Source organism: Athene noctua, chromosome 2 (assembly GCF_965140245.1).
Source record: "Athene noctua chromosome 2, bAthNoc1.hap1.1, whole genome shotgun sequence".
Taxonomy (NCBI): Eukaryota; Metazoa; Chordata; class Aves; order Strigiformes; family Strigidae; genus Athene; species Athene noctua.
Window position 1 is genome coordinate 104,720,459 of NC_134038.1, and position 16,425 is coordinate 104,736,883.

General features: G+C 40.6%; 1 protein-coding gene across 2 annotated transcripts in view; it reads left to right on the top strand.

The window, feature by feature from the left end:
• Positions 1–3,522: 3,522 nt before the first annotated feature.
• SLC9A3 (solute carrier family 9 member A3) overlaps positions 3,523–16,425 on the top strand; it is a 53,851-nt gene continuing 40,948 nt past the window's right edge. For both annotated transcript variants that reach the window (XM_074897921.1, XM_074897922.1), the window contains exon 1: positions 3,523–3,838. In XM_074897921.1, coding sequence (XP_074754022.1) covers positions 3,643–3,838 — 196 coding nt within the window. In that variant the 5' untranslated portion in view covers positions 3,523–3,642. The remainder of the gene's footprint in view (positions 3,839–16,425) is intronic.

Here is a 16,425-nt window from a genome sequence, read left to right on the forward strand (position 1 = left end):
TTCACCTCAGTTTAAACACATTTGTTGTAAATGCTAATATTAAAAGTTACTTGTAACTTCTATATCTAACATAGTACAACTGAAATATTGTGTGTACTTTCTAAAGAAAACCGATATAATTTTAAAGATTTCTATTTAGCTGGTGGTGGTGGGGGGGGGGGGCTTAAACTGAAATTGTGTTTTACCTCAGCTTTAAAAAAATCCCCAAGAAGTAATCTTTACAGGGCACAGATCATGTGAAGGATGTATAAGATACTACTAATTCTTTTCTCTAAGCAATTATTTACACAACAATTATTTACACAATTTACACAATTATTTACAAATTATTTACAGAAGCAACAATGTTAGAGTTCTTTTAGTTGAAAAAAAAAATCCCTCAGGATGCAAACCCATTAATTTACTGTAAGTAGAAATCTTCCTTGTGTGATCTTTTTGGAAAGTCAGGAAATATCAGCTGTTGTGTGATATGATATCTTTATTGCAAACATAGTACACAAGCTAATGCTTTTTGCTACTGATACAGAATGAAGTCATAGGAAACTGCATAAGGGCTTCCATAAAGAACCTTCAAGCAAGTGGAATCTATTAATAAATACATAAATGCAAATGTATTCTTGTACCATATATGTTGTGTACATGAGTTCATGTATATTCAGTGGACTGTTGGTTTAGCATGTGTTCATTCTAAGGAGGAGATTTGTGACTGCCAGTTCCTTCCTCTGTCCTCTCTGTATCATACTAATATATTAATGAATTGCACAAGAATTCCCTGATACGAACAGTAATTTGATATCCAGACTACTTAAAAAAAATCCATGAGCAGTCGGATGATAGGACAAATGTCACAGATACACATCGAACCATTAACTTTGTTAAGCAAAACCACAGTTGGCATTTTACCACTGTTGTAAACTCTGTTTTGAGATTTTGTGACAAGCAAAATTATGTACTTCTGTAGCACTTTGGACCAAGGCCTAATAAAATCTTTACAAATTCTACAATTCTCTCAACGTCCCTTCAAGGTAGGTTGCTGGGCATTGTACTTTCAACTGAGGAGCATATTAACATTAGTTCGCCTGTGCTAAAATTTTTTGTTTGCTAATACTAGTTTACCTCCATCAGCAAACTCAGAATTGTCATGTAACTTGGTTGGTGTCATCACTATTGTCATGAGTAGAACATTACCTAAGGACAATCAGAGGCATGATGTTGGCTGCAGCTCCTCCGAGTGAAGTAAGTGTAAGCCTTTGATTATCTGTAGAAAAGATCCACTGGAGAAGGCTTTCTCATTTTTCTAGCACAGCTGCAGGTATTTTTGATCTATGACACATTTGTCTTAACAGCATGTTTAGCTTCAACACTTTCAACAGTAAGGTTTATTTCTAACCCAGTTATCATCTTATGGAACTAGATTTGGGAAGAATCACATTAGTGCCTTTTTATTAGCTGCCAACTGAAATGTTTAATTGTGATGTGATGGTACTTGGGATGAGTTGTGATAACAAAATCAGTGTTGACAGCTTGTCTCTGATAAAGTTCATTGTTCTCCTAATATAAAGAAATGGAACTGACATTAACAACTAGGAACTGCTGCTATCCCCAGGGCTCAGCAACAGCTTACACAGATATCAGCAGCTACTTACTTCCAACTGTTCCAATTCTCTCTCTATAATGGCAATGCACAAAAATGTGACTCATTGGCCAGAGCCATTTATAGGACCTTTAAAAAAGTGCGGAGCAAATTCTAAAGGACATTTGGGTGCCTAAGTCATACTCTGAAGAAAAAAAAAAAAAGTAGGATTTCAGCTGTTACACACTGAAATATTCTTCAGGTCTTTGTCTACATTTTCTAAATGTAAAGAAAGTATCTCGCTATCTGTCGTGCTTCCTAAAAAGAGTTACCAATTCCATCTTCAGATCGGCTTCTAGTTTAAAAATATCCTACATAAGAAAGCAGGGGAAACAAAAAAAAAACCCCAAAATGTTTCATTGTTTGAAGAGAGGGTCCAAGGCAAGGCCTGCACTTGCTTTGAGGTAATAACAACTGAATCTTCGGTGCATTAACCCAAGAGAACTTTGCTCCTTGAGCTCCTTACCTAAGTCATATTAATATGTGATAATGACAGACACCCTTTATAACAATGATGTTCCAAGCAAATTTATTGTTTTAATTAACCAGTTATTCGATTTCTAGAGTGTCTGTGCCGGCCACTCCCAAGTGACTGAAATAATCGAAATCATTTCTTGGTCCTCCCAACATTTTAAAGGAAAGCTCTATCACGTTGATTTTCGAACTCTTGATAAAACCACCTGCCATGTAAGCAAAACAAAAAGGTGGCATTTTTCCACGGAAAGCCAGAGAGGCGGTGGGCTGCACATGTGGGCAGCTGCAGAGCATCCAGCAGAGGAGAGGAGCTGCTGCCGCAGCTGGGTGCGGTGCGGTGCGGTGCCAGGGTCCCAGGGTGATAGGGTGGCAGGGTGACAGGGTGCAGTCGGCCCAGCTCGCCGGGAACACGCCGCTTCTCTGCCTTTTTGCTGCAGGGTGATGACTGTGGTGGGTCCGCCTGCCCGAAGAACACAGCGGGGACCCGCCGGGATAGCAGGCAAATCCTATCAGCAAGAAAGAAGGCTTTAGGGGGGGAAAGTGAGAACCTTATAAAAGGTTTCACGTTTTAACCATTACAAATAAAAGTTAAAAAAAAAAAAAAAAGCCAGGTAGCGTTTTGAATATAGCACATCGTAACAAACAGTTGCAAGCAGATCTAAGGGGAAAGCCAAACCTTGCCTGCCGGTGTCGTTTCCCCGAGCACCGTGGAAGAGGTGCTCCCTGGTGGACAGAAGACAGAGCTGGTTTGAGAAACGTGCCCTGAGCTACCTGCTAAGGCGCTCTGAAGCTGACAGCCCGAAGAGAGTGCGTTTCCTCCGCGGCAGCGGGCGAGGACGGCGGGTGGGTCTGCGGGAGGGGGGCGACCCGCTGGGCTGCTCACCCAAAGCACCCGAGCGGAGCCCTGTGGCTCTCCTGCTTATCTGGCTGCGACCCGGGCAGGATCCCGGGCTCCCCCCTGGCCGGATCCCGGGCTCCCCCCGGCCGTGCCCGCCGGCGCGCCCCGCCTCGGCCGCTGGCGCCAGAGCCCCCGGGTGCTTCTTGCCGAGCCCCATGCGGCCCGAGCCGAGGCGGGACAGCGGGCGGGTCCCGGAGCCAGCTCCCCGCCAGCGCCCCCCCCGCCACCCGGCGGCGCGGAGCTGCCCCGCCGCTCCCGGCGGGTGCTCGGTGCGGGCATCGCTGCCTCCGCACCGCGGGAGCGGGAGCGGCGGGGAAGCTCCGCCTCCGGCCGCCGGCCGGGACCAGCCTGATAAAGGCAGGTGCGGGCGGGCAGCGGGACCCCAGCGCGAAGCATCCGCCAACGCACCGAGCCCCTGACCCCTCCGCCGCCACCCCCTGCCAAGCGGCACCTGGGCCCGACCGTGCCGCGGGTGGCGCGACGCGACGCGACGGGACGGGACGGGACGGGACCGCACCGCCGCCCGCACTCCCCGGCCGCGTCCCCGCGAAGGGACAAGGACCTCGCCCCCAGGGGCCTCGGGAGAGGCGGGATCTCTGCGGGAAGGGGAAGCAGGATTTCGCGGTGTGGCTGGGAGATGAGGCAGGTGCCCGGAGCGGGGTCCCTCCTGGGGCTGATGGCTCTCCCAGCGGCGCTGGGACAGAGGAGCTCGGGAAGCTCTATAAATAGCAGCCAGCCTCAAAGCTTTGCCATCGTCTCTTTCAAGTGGGATCACGTCAAGGACCCCTATATCATTACACTCTGGATACTTGTGGCCAGCTTGGCCAAAATCGGTGAGTCTGGAGTTATATATTAATACCTGTCCTCTCCCCTTTCCCTTCCCCCTTCCCCTTCTCCCACCCAACGTAAATGAAGAAAGCTTATCATAAGTCCACTGACCCGTTTTCAGGGGGTTTACTGTACTCTGTCCTGCTTTCATAATACAACCCTACACGGTGCTTAGCAGTGTGATTTTCACCTGCCCCGGGGGGTTACCTAGTTCATTTTCAGCGCCTAGGACTGCGGCTTCTGCAGCTGACTGCTCTCAGACCCTTGCAATTCCTTGAAACCTTGCATTACTATTGCTCCCGGGAGAAACTTTACACAAGTGAAACAGAAATCGGGCCTTATTGCTTATACAATACCTATTCCAGTTTACGATACGCTATTCTCCTGGTTGTGATTGGTAGCAATAGAAGCTGGCACCATCAAAAATAGACGCTGTAAATGACATACGAATTTAGCGTTCTCTGCTCTGCAGCACATTGCTGAATTCGTGAAACGGCACAGTTTTATAGAGGAAGGTCGCATGTGTTATCAGATCAGCTGATGCAGCTGAAAAAAATACAAGCTTTAGAACACAGAATTTTCTTCAAGGAACTGGAATCAGTGAAAAGCGAGGACTTAGTCCAACTTCAGTGTAGTTTAAGTAAATTTATAAGAATGCTCTAACTCTTGTGTTCTGAACTTTGCGACTTTTCCAAAAGCAATCTTAGATTAATAATACCACTGAACTAGAAGAGTCACTGTTTAACTGGAATATATCTTATTTGCTTGATGCTGCTCTTTTCAGTCCTTTTAATTTTAGGTCTAAAAACAGACCTCCAGTTTGGCTGACATTGAAAATGTCATTTTCTGTCTTCAATTAATTGTCTCTAAAATCAGTCTCAACTCTGAAGGTATGAGCAGCTAAAAATCCTACTAGTACTTTTCTGTACTTGTACTGTTAATACTAATTTGAGATACCAGAATCCACAGAGAGTCGAAGGTGTAAAAATATGTGTTTAGGTATATTCTGTCTAGCACATAAACTAAACACAGTAAGACTCGGGTAGAAAAAGCTGTCTCGAAATCCAAATAAAACATTTTGCAAACAAGAAGTAAATTATGTAGAGGTGATACTGTAAAGTATTTTTCAGTGATACCTGCATCTTTGGTTTCACTTGCTTAACCGTAGATACATGACTAAATATCTGAATCACTGTTGGACTACTCCTTGCAAATAGTTTGTGTTCACATGGTCGCTGCATTACCTAGATTACATAAAAATATCATTTTGTTTTAATTGACTTTTACTGGTAGGTTATATCAAGTAGAAACGGGGAAACCAGATACAGGGAAAAACGGTGACAGTGTTGAGTCCCTATAACATAGTCCTAACTAAACACAGGTTGCTTATTTGAACCTTCTTTTTGAGATGATCTTCTAAATACATATTTGTTCTCCATGTTGTTAAGGCTTTTCTGCTTTGTACATGTGCCAGAGTTGTGCAGAGTAATATTAGTGCTGCACAACCATATCAGTGCTGTGTCAGAAATGCCATGAAGCTAACAGGACAGTTAGATTGTCCTATATTTAAATTGCAACGGCCTGGATTAAGATTAGTTTGGATTAAGATGAGCCATTTTACCATAAAGTCCTGAATATAAACTCTTGATAAAGCACTAATTGTCCTTGCAGTTCAGCAGCTGAATGTTGCTCCTTCTGTTTTTAAATTCTTTTCACTTCTTTCACAGCTGCACAGAGCATGTCACTTACTAGTAGATAGTATTTATCATAGATGCCATCATTTTTCTTCCTCAAAGCTCTCAAACTTTGTTCTTTTTTTCACATTTGTAATTGCAATCCTATACTACTCTAGACGTTGTCTCTGAAGAAGCAATGGACAACTGTTGTATTCCACTGAGAGCCTATGAATGCTCCTGCTTTCCCCACCAGTCTCAAGTAAAATACTGAAAAGCGTAAATGTACACTCACTGTTCAATAGCGAAGAAAGCACGAAGGTGTCCATATAAGTCAGTGTGGAGGGGAACTGAAAAAAACCCACTTGTCAGCCTTCTATCTGCCCTGGTGTGTCAGGAGTTCTGAAAGGTAGACCAGAAATCTATTAAAAGATTTTGAATGGCAAAAATGCTTTACTGGATCAAAGAAGTTGTATATGTTCAAAAAGCAGACAGAAAAGAACTGAGAAAGAAAATATAGAACATCTGCCCTTGTGTCTCTTGTTTTACTGCCGAAGGAGGGCAAAGGTAGTGGGGTCAAAATGCTGTTTTTGCTGTGGGTTTTTCAGCAGGGAAGGAACTGTTATACATGCAAGCTCACTTCTGCATGGTTACAGAGGTTGGGAGAGCTGTTTTACTGGTGGGTGACAGGCAATAGGGTCAGGAAAGGGTGTTCTGAGAATTGCAATGTTGGTAGCTGGGGATGAAAAGTATATGAGAATAGTTTGCTTTCTCTTGCATTAGAATAATCTTAGGGGTTTGTGGTTGGTTTTTTTTTTTTGTAGGTTTTTTTCCCCCCAGAAAAGTTTCAGTTCATCATATATGGCTTGAGGTAACATGTATTTAATAGGAGAATCTTGTGGATTTTCTGGGACTTGATGTTCATGTTGTGTACATTCAGAGTGTAAATTGGTGCTGACAAAGTATTCTGCAACATAAACTATGGTATGTGAAATCTTGTAAGCATCCCAAATACATGAAAAAGTGCCTAGCGTTTTGGGCTTTTTTTTTTTTTTTTTTTTCATGTGAAGAATACTGATATTTCTTGGGCAAGTCTAAGTATTGCTACAAACGAAAGAATGGAGGAAGAATCTTCAGTTGGCTTCCATGCACTACAGGAAATAAGTTCATTTGTCTGTGTCTACTATGAACTTTCTGATACATCTCAGTGTACTGTTTTACATGCTGTAATTGATTTGATTTTACCCTCTTCATTTGAAATGTTCCAACTCTTCACTCTAAGGTACACAGTGTTCCACTTTGGCTAATGATCTTTATTTCCTCTTTTGATAGGCTCTCTTATCACTACAAATGAATATCCTTATGGGATAAGGCCAATAAACTACTTACATGTGTAAAGCTAAGCCAGAAAAACATCTTATCTACATGAAGAAGTGTACTGGGTCAAACCACCACAAGTGGTTACGTGAGGTACAGATGAGAACCCTCCTGGTGGACTCCAGGTGTCCACTTCCTGGTACCTCAGCTCTACAGATGAAACAAGCAATACCAATGAATAAAAATTCCAAAGCCAAATATATACGTGTATCTATATATAGTTATAGACTAGAGCTTTTGCTGCTGTAGGTATGTTGATAAAGGATGTAACATATTTAATCAACATACTTGCACAGGATAGTTCTGCTTTAAGATTAAATACACATGCACACTGACCAGCCTTGCACATACTTTCTAAGTTCACTTTGTCATGTGCTCTTCTCCCTCTTTATATGTCTTTAAATAGATCACATCTTGAAAATAACCTTTTAATAAACAGACGTGTAGAAGATACAAACACTGTCAAGAAAGTCTACTACAGAAGAGGGGGGAGATCAGAAAATAACTTTGCAAACAAGTAGAAGGAAAGGAATAGTCAGCTCAGAAACTAAAAATGGGCAAGAGAAGAAACAGTTTGAATACTGTATACATTTTTTTTTTCCTGAGGATATTTCTGAGGCTATGTCTATTACAAAAGAAAAAAAAAAAAAAGGTATGCTTTTACTTGTGGGATATCCACTGCATACTTCTATACTTGTTCAAAATCCTAGGACACAGAGAGAGATTGTATTTATATTTTCTTTGGAGGTTATGTGGGGAACTTGTAAAATTCCTACTTGTGGTACAAATCCTTTTGTGTACTGTAACATTTTTCAGAAGGATAGTTAATTGCTTGTCCCAAACTAAAATAAAAACACTCTACAAAGAAGTCCTTCTGTTGAGCCTCCTGAACTTGCTCAATGTGGAGCAGATAAGCAACTGCAAGAAATGGTGGGAGAGTAACTACGAACAGGAATGAGGAAGGGTACACAGCCTTTTCATTACCTGTGAGAAAATCTTTTGCCAACTGTTTTTGTTGGTATAGTTTATGCTGAGTCTAAGAATATCACAAAAGCTTTCTTTAAAAAAAAATTCTAAAGGCTTTTGTATTAGAAATTTAAAAGTGGGAATGAAATTTGAATCCAGGGCAGCTGGTAAATCCGTCTTCGGGAATGCCACAATGCTTCGGAGGAGGGGGAAGAAGTGATTCAATAACAAGGAACAAACACTTAGGAGAAGGCTGGCCTACTGCTATCTCAAAAAGATACTGTGTCAGATGGACTTGAGTCCATCAGTTCTTGAGACCCCAGGAGGACATGAGCTGTAAAGCACACTGTATCTCTTAAGTTTATGGAGATACGGGTTCCTACAAATGCTCTAGTTTCTGCATGCCCAGGTCCCTTGTCTCAAACTACTCTGAGAAAGGAGCTCTTCAGAATATTTTGTTAACACAATTGCTGTGGAGAATTTTAAGCATGTTAGGGATGGGCTAGGGAAGGAACTGTGAAATGCAGGTCTAACAACCCATCCAATTTAGACTCCTGGGGCAATATTTTCTTTGAAGAAATCAATACCCCTCCCTCCAAAGCAAGCTGTCAAAACAAAAGGCCATTTGACTCCCAAATTTCTCCTACTGGCATTTTAGCACGAGTGAAAAGTGTCAATTGCTTCGAGAAACTGATTTAGGGGATTGTTTTCTCGAAAAAAATGCCGGAATACCTCTTATGTTGGCACTTCTTCAGTAAATAATGTCTTTAGGAAGAAATGTTGAAGGATACTTTATTGGAAATATTTAACTGAGAAATGGAGTCAGAGACTGAAATGGTGAGGATGCTACCAGACCCTGCAAAGCTTAAACTAGCAGCTTTGTCATGAAGTGTTTGTTAAAAGCTACTTTCATTAGCAAGTGATAATATGAAAAAGGACTTTGCATTGTGACTAGGAAGTCAGGACCTGGCTACCTTCCCCCATATCCTGAACAAGGTAACAAGGAAAAAAATGTATCTTTTACTTTTATTGTGAACTCAGTAGAAGCTGTAACAGGTTGGCATACTTAGAAGGGAGGCATATATGCGTTTCCTTCCTGGATATAGCCTTTTATTATCTATCTTAAAAACAGTTACATAGAAATGCTGTAAGTTTGTGCTGGCAACTATGTTATATAACTGGGGTGTCTTCATTTTAGTAAGATGCTGTATTTCCTCTTGCAAAGTGCTGTTTAGAATACCGGTAAGATAGGAATGTAAACTCTCTGCCTTCTAAGGAATTAACCTTTTGTATGCAATATTTTAGACAGCTGAAAAGAACATTCCCAACATAGAATAATAGTTTAGCATTTCCAGTCCTAGGAACAACTATGTAACCCATGTCTTTATTGGATTTACGATCTGTAAATGGAGACCTGTTTCCACATTTTATTTCCATTTTACTCTTGTACCTTACTCACCCTTTTCTTGTCCTTCCTGCCTCCCTGAAACACACATCTCTCTTCTCCCCCCTCCCCCTCCCAAGTCTTGCAAGTCTCAAGTCTTAATTATTTAGAGTAGGGAAGAAGATATCAGGACAGTATAATTCGACAAGGTTCAGATTACATCCCCTGACGAATAGCAAATGTGCAATGGCAACTTGTGTGAATTACATAAGAAAACAATGGCATTTTGAGAATGGCCCTGAATTGAATACAGTTCAGACATGCATACCTAAGAAAGGATCTCTGCCATCAATTACTTTCAGGCACCTGTGTGCAAAGTGCTTGGTGTTCTCTGTAGAACAATGGAATCCTTTTAATACCGCAGTTTTAGGATTGTTGAAACCATTGATTTACTGTCTTCAGAGCTAAAGCTACTTATTACTAAGAGTGATCTACAAACCCCTGAAGTGACTGTAAATCTCTCATGTGGTAATGCAGCAGACCACAGGCCTGCAAGTAATAAGTGCAAGCAGCAAACCCTTTCAGGTGTACACAGGTTCTTCAACTGAAAGGCTTGGTGAGGTCCCCTTTGTTTTTGTGGAGCTTTGTGTGTTAGATATGTTTAGCAGGGAAGCTGGTATTGGAAATCCTGAATTATTACTTTGTCCTGTCAATAAGAAAGTTGCTTTTCCAGTTGTTTTGACTCATACCACCAGAAGTCTATCAAAAGTCAGTGTGTTTCACCACCAGTTTTCTTAAGGAAATGTTTTGAATTCAAATACAAAACTTATTTCCCCCTTATTTACCATGTTTTAATTGCTCTGAAGTAATGGGTTAATGGATTATTGAGTTCTTCTGTACCTTCTGCATGGCTCTATTTCAAGATTAAATGTTGAGTCAAAAGTTGTAGAAGAATATTTCTTATTTGAATATTCTTTTTGCTCTTTCAGGAAGCTGTCTCTGATTTTTCTCATCTTTCTGCAGTAGAGCAGTTAAACTAATGCCCCAAAGAACTAGTGGCTCTAATTATTCTTCAGCTTGCTAAGAAGTGGCACCTATTTAAAACTACAGACCACTAAATCAGTCCTGGTAAACTGCAGAACATGTCTGGTTGGCTGAGTTGTAATATTTTGATTCCTTTTGTAAAACAGTTTACAGAGTATTCACCCCTATGAAAGAAGTGACTTGATACCCAATTGGCTGCTATGTAAAGCACTGTAAAGTCATAAATACTGAAACTACAGGCTGACAAGGAAGAGCGGACCGAGATGGAATGCAAGACCTCAAGTGGAAACCTTTTTAATTAAGGCACGAATATTTAATGTTTATTCATGGCAGAAGAAAACTGAAAGATATTCCAAAAGGCCTATGCAAAAGCAGAGTTTTTAAGCAGATGGATTGGAGAGTTTTCTCCTTTCAGTAACTGAAAGCAGAAGTCGTTCTGGATTCACTAATAAGTGCCTAGTGAGTTTTGCTTTTATCTTTTGAAAGAAAAAATGCCTCGGCCTTTTGTCAACCCCAAATGTTAAAATAGCAGTAGTCAGTCATTAAGAAAGAAAATCTCTAAGTGGATTGCATACTGCTTTTCAAAAACATTCGGTTACCATTTTCTCTGCTTCAAGTACAGTTTTTAAAAAGTGGGGAAAAAAGTGGAAAGTGGAAGCTTTATGGATTCATTCACTTCCAAAATTTGAGCTTTCAGAAAAATATTAAATATTCAGAAACCTGTAAAGGTCTTGAGCTAGTAAGGTTTCATAATGAAAATCTCCCAGGTGCAAACAGATTGTAAACTCATGGAGGGGCTTGTTGAAACATAAATTTGATTTTATGTTAACTGTTTTGTTATAGTTAAAACATTTTAATTCTTTTTTAAAAAATCAACATTGTTACATTGGTTTGGTGGCATAATAGTATTCCAGGGACTAGACGACATAGGTTGATACAGGATGGCTTTATGTTAATGTAAGTACATCCTGTGTTACATCATTATGTTAATATAAGTACATCAGTACTGACAGTTGTACTGTTTGTTATGTGATTATACATAAAACTAAATATAGTTGTAGTATAGAGTTATTACAATCCTCCTACTCTAGTGGAATAGCAGTACTGATGAGTATCTGGATGTAGATTTTCAAGCCTTGACAGCTTAGACATATGCTTAATAAATTAATTTAATAAATGTTATTTAGTGGTCACAATATTCATGCCAGAGTGAATGAAACAGTGTTGAATGCTTGCTCTTCTGTTCTAATGCATAGTCTACAGTTCAAACTGCTGTAGGAATTGGTTTGAATTAAGCTGTCAGATTTTCCACTGAAATAGCTCTGGTCCTCAGCTATTCCATCCTCCTTAGATCTGAGGATGAATTTGAGACAGTAGTTAACTGGGGAAAAGTAATCTTTCAAATCAGATCAGTGAGTGATAAGTGACTGTGTTGAAGGCTTAAGTTAGTGATACACCTTCTGTGATGTAACTATCTCTGAAGCTGATGGCTAGGGAGAAAGAACATGGGAATACATGTACAGTGTACACAGGCATCGTTTGATATTTTGCTGGACACTGGGTCTCCTATAGAATTCAAAGAATTGTAGAATCACAGAATCACAGGATGGTTGAGGTTGGAAGGGACCTCTGAAGGTCATCTGGTCCAGCTTCCCTGCTCTACAGGGTGACCTACAACTGGTTGTCCAGGACCATGTCCAGATGGCTTTTGAATACATCCAAGGATGGAGACTCCACAACCCTTCTGGACAACCTGTGCTAGTGCTCTGCCATCCTCACAGTGAAAAAGTGTTTCCTGATGTTCAGAGAGAACCTCCCATGTTTCAGTTTATGACCATGGCGTCTTGTTCTGTCACTGGGCATCACTGAAATAGACCCTGGCTCCATCCTCTTTTCATACACACTGATGAGATTCTCCCTTGAGTCTTTTCCAGGTTAAACAGACTCAGGTCTCTCAGTTTTTCCTCAGATGTGAGATGCTTCAGTGCCTTAATCATCTTCCTGACCTTTTGCTGAACTCTGTCCAATATGTCCATGTCTTTCTGGTATGGAGGAGCCCAGAACTGGACACAGTACTCCAGATGTGAACTCACCAGTGCTGAGTAGAGGGAAAGGATCATCTCCCTCGTTTGCTTGTCAATACTTGCCTAATGCAGCCTAGGATATCTGTAGCCTCCTTTGCTGCAAGGGCACATTGCTGGCTCACATTCAACCTGTTGTCTACTGGGACTTCCAAGACCTTTTCTGCCAAGCTGCTTTCCAACTGGGTGGCTTCCAGCATATACTGGTGTGTGGGACTGTTCCTTATCAGGTCAGGGACTGTTCTTCTCCTTGTCTAACTTCCTGACATTCCTGTGAGCCCATTTCTCCAGCCTGTTGAAGTCTCTCTGGATGGCAGCATGCCTGTCTGACCTATCAGCCACTCCTCCCAACTTTGTGTCATGAGCAAATTGCTGAGAGAACACTCTGCCCCATCATCCAGATCATCAATGAAGCGTTTGAACAGGACTGGACCCAGTACTGACCTCTGGGGTACACCCCTAATTACACTTTGGGCCACTAATCACCACCCTCAGGGCCCGGCCATGCGGCCAGTGTTCAATCCACCTCACTGTCTGCTCATCCAGCCCCTACAGCAACAGCTTGAGGGGCTGTGAGGCTCTTATGAGAGACAGTGATCAAAGGCCTTGCTGAAAGCCCAGTAGACACTAGCCACTGCTCTCCCCTCATCTACAAGGCCTGTCATTTCATCATATAAGTTAACCAGGTGGGTCAAGCATGACTTTGTCTTTGTGAAGCCGTGCTGACTACTCCTGGGGAATTTCTTGTCTTTCCCGTGCCTGGAAATGGTTTCCAGAATTAGTTGCTCTACCAGGGAGATGCAGATCTTGGCCTTTATATTATCATAGCAGTGTTCATACATAGATGGATATGATGGAAATCCACATCTCACCTTGGTTAAAGAGAGCAACACTTCTGCATGCTGTTTTGATGGAATCAGTGTACTTTGATTAACTGGAGCAAAATCTCATGCTAATATACAGAGGAGAGGAGGATACGTAGTGACCATATGGTGGCCATGATGGTCATGACATCATGAATTAAAGAATGGAATGACAAAGTACCAGCATAAAGTTCAGCCTCTCCTCTAACATGGGTGCTTTCTGATCAGAATTGGCTTCAATTTTCTGATCCAAATGGCTTTCATTCATATGTTACCCACTCTTCTGCCTTCTCTTAGCTGATACAGTATGAGTTCCATCTCTTATTTTAGACAAACCATTCTCCAGGATGAACTGAAATTCTAATGAACAGTATTACTTGATGGGAGTGCTCAGTGACATCTATTAACTGATAGTACCAAGCTAGCTAATTCATCAGAAACATGTATAAACCTGGAGGTGGTGGTTGTAGTGTTCTCTGCTTCCTGCAGAACAGGGTGATAGATCTTCTTCCTACAAATCTCTCTTCTGCCCACAACTATATGCCAGAAAGCACACTTCTGTAGTTTTCCACTTACCTGAACTGCAGCACTGGTACTTCGGAATCCTGTCTCAGTGTTCCCATTTCTAATGGGATTTTTCTCAAGAAGACTGCCTTTGTTCCCCTAAAACAAGAACCCCAAACCAAAAAAATAAATGTAAAAAGCCACGCCAACCAACCACCAAAAAAATCCCTCAGACAAAACTATGTGGATGAATATTCCATCATTACAGTTCTTCCCTACAGGAAAGACTAGGAAATTTCCAAGTCCATGATAGTTATGACCATGGTGGTCTCCTGTTGCTTAGAGCCTAGATGATACTCATTTATCTTCTATCTTCATTTCACTTCACAAAAGACTGTTCAAGCTCTGTCTCTGCGTAGGAGGACATTTCGACTGCTGAAATGGTATTTTGTCAAGGTACGTTATTGAAGTGTAGATGAAGATATTTTGAGCTCAATTATCTGTTTGGATTAGTTGCCATGAAGGGTGGTGTATTCTTTTTCTAAGTAGAAATATTGAGTAAATACTGTCTTTCTTCTCATGTTTCTTTAATACTTGCTACCACAGATACCATGTGGAAAGAAATCATAGGTATTTTTATCGGCAAACAACTAATTTAATTTGCCTGCACAATCTTTGTAGTATAACAAGTTGAGTAAGATAGTTTACATTTAAAAAAAAAGAACAGTTTTGTGTTGGTCAGTGCAACGATCAATAATTAAAGTAGGGTAGAAAGTACTGTGAGAGACAGGGCAGGATGCAAGCTGCGGATGAGAGTACTGTTATGTATGTGGCATAAAAACAGTGTAATAAGATTATGAGGAAAAAAGCAGAAAGTATGTAGGTACTTATATTCAGTGTCTAACAAATGTATTAATTTGTTATTTTCTTAATTTCTGTTGTTATCATAAAGAAGATAAATATTGACTATCGTCAGAGGTTTTCTGTTAACATATCTTCCACTCATCTAAAGGATTTTGTCATAAACTACTGCCTGACAGATTCTATCAATATGTCCATCAGTCATAATCTTTTACCATGAATTAGCAATACAATACATTTTAGACTTGGCTCTGTAGAACTTCAAGAGGATAGCTTTTTTCTCTTGGGCAACCTGTCCTCAGAGGGACTCATGCAGTGGCTCTACTTATTGTCCTGTACAGTGTATCTTAGAGGATGCTATCTTTCAGAGGTGTAAAAAGAACATTCATAGCAAGGCTTAGTTTTTTTCTCTGCTAAGAAGGCATTTAGTAGACAAAATGAATAGTCAGCATCACTTTGTTCTCTTCAATGTTATGCTAAGTATTCCTTCAAATCAGGGAGGCATCTTCGTATCTGCTCTCAATAATCCTATAAATCTTCATTTTATCTGGGCTTTTTAAAGGTGGATTATATATCTGACAGTTGCTGCACTGTTGCTGATCTGTACATGATTATACCTAACAGGTTTAAAAAAACCAGTATGGTGCAGCTCCCCAGAGTTACAGTTTGAAGTGCTTTTCTATTTCAGTTTTTTTTTTTTTCTTTTTTACTTCTGTGTTCCACAGTCTGTCATGCAGCAAAGTCTTATGATTCAAGATGAGAATGAAAGATAGATTGTAAAACAAGGAAGGTGCTAGCCCTCTCAGGCCAGTTATCTCAGTGGTTGTGTAGCATGCATAACAGTATCCTGAAACTTGTATCCTGTAGTGGTGAAAACATGGCTTATGCAATAAAAATGTATGGAAAGAGAAGGCAGGTTTTGTTACTTTGTTTTTGATAATATTTAGAAAAAAAGGTCTGCACTCTTCCAAAATTTTTATTATAAATAAAGAATATAGTAAGTTCAGAAGCGACTTTTTTTTACTATTCACAGTGTGATACATATAGAATTGAAGCCAGTGGAAGGTTAAGTGCTTTGTAATTTACCTTCCCCCTCCCCCCACTCAAGTTCCATTTAGTAAATTTTCAGACATTCTCTGATCTGAGGATGAGGTTATTACACTTCACATGAGTCTAAAAAAAGGGCTGTCATATTTCTCATGGAGTTAAGGGGAGTGGCAATTCATTAGTACTTAATACATTAATCTTATTTGCAACCTTATGTTCCCTAGCATTTCAGTAAACAGAATTACATCTTGTTTTCATGTCTTGAATACTTGTACTAAAGAAAATGGTAATTAAGTGAAAAGCTAAAGCTTTTTGCTTTGAGTCAAAATTGTTCTTTTTGAGCACTCAATAAAGCATCTTAATTCTTCAGCCTTTCCTAAGGAATACAACATAGTTGACCTTACTAAAAACAATGTTTTCAGGGCATGTTCACTTGAATAATGCTGTTTGGTGTTTGAAAGTATGAGGATGTGAAAACAGCAGGAGAAAGTATGAAGTTTCCTTTTCTTTATGTGATTTAGAAGTAAAAATTAAAACCAGTCCAAGATGAACCTGCCACTGTAGGTGGAAACTCAATTTGTGTATGGGTACTGAAGCTCTTACGTCAGGAAAGACATACCCAAAAGTAAGGCTGAATGGTCTATAGCTATGTTTTCCTCTTACTGCCTGGTGTAGCATGTGTTCTCTGTCACATGATGGAGGATCCCAATGTGCTGAAACTAGAATCATGTTGATATGCCCTCATCTGATAAATGGTTTATGATTAAAGTCAAGTGAAGTAGTACTACAACA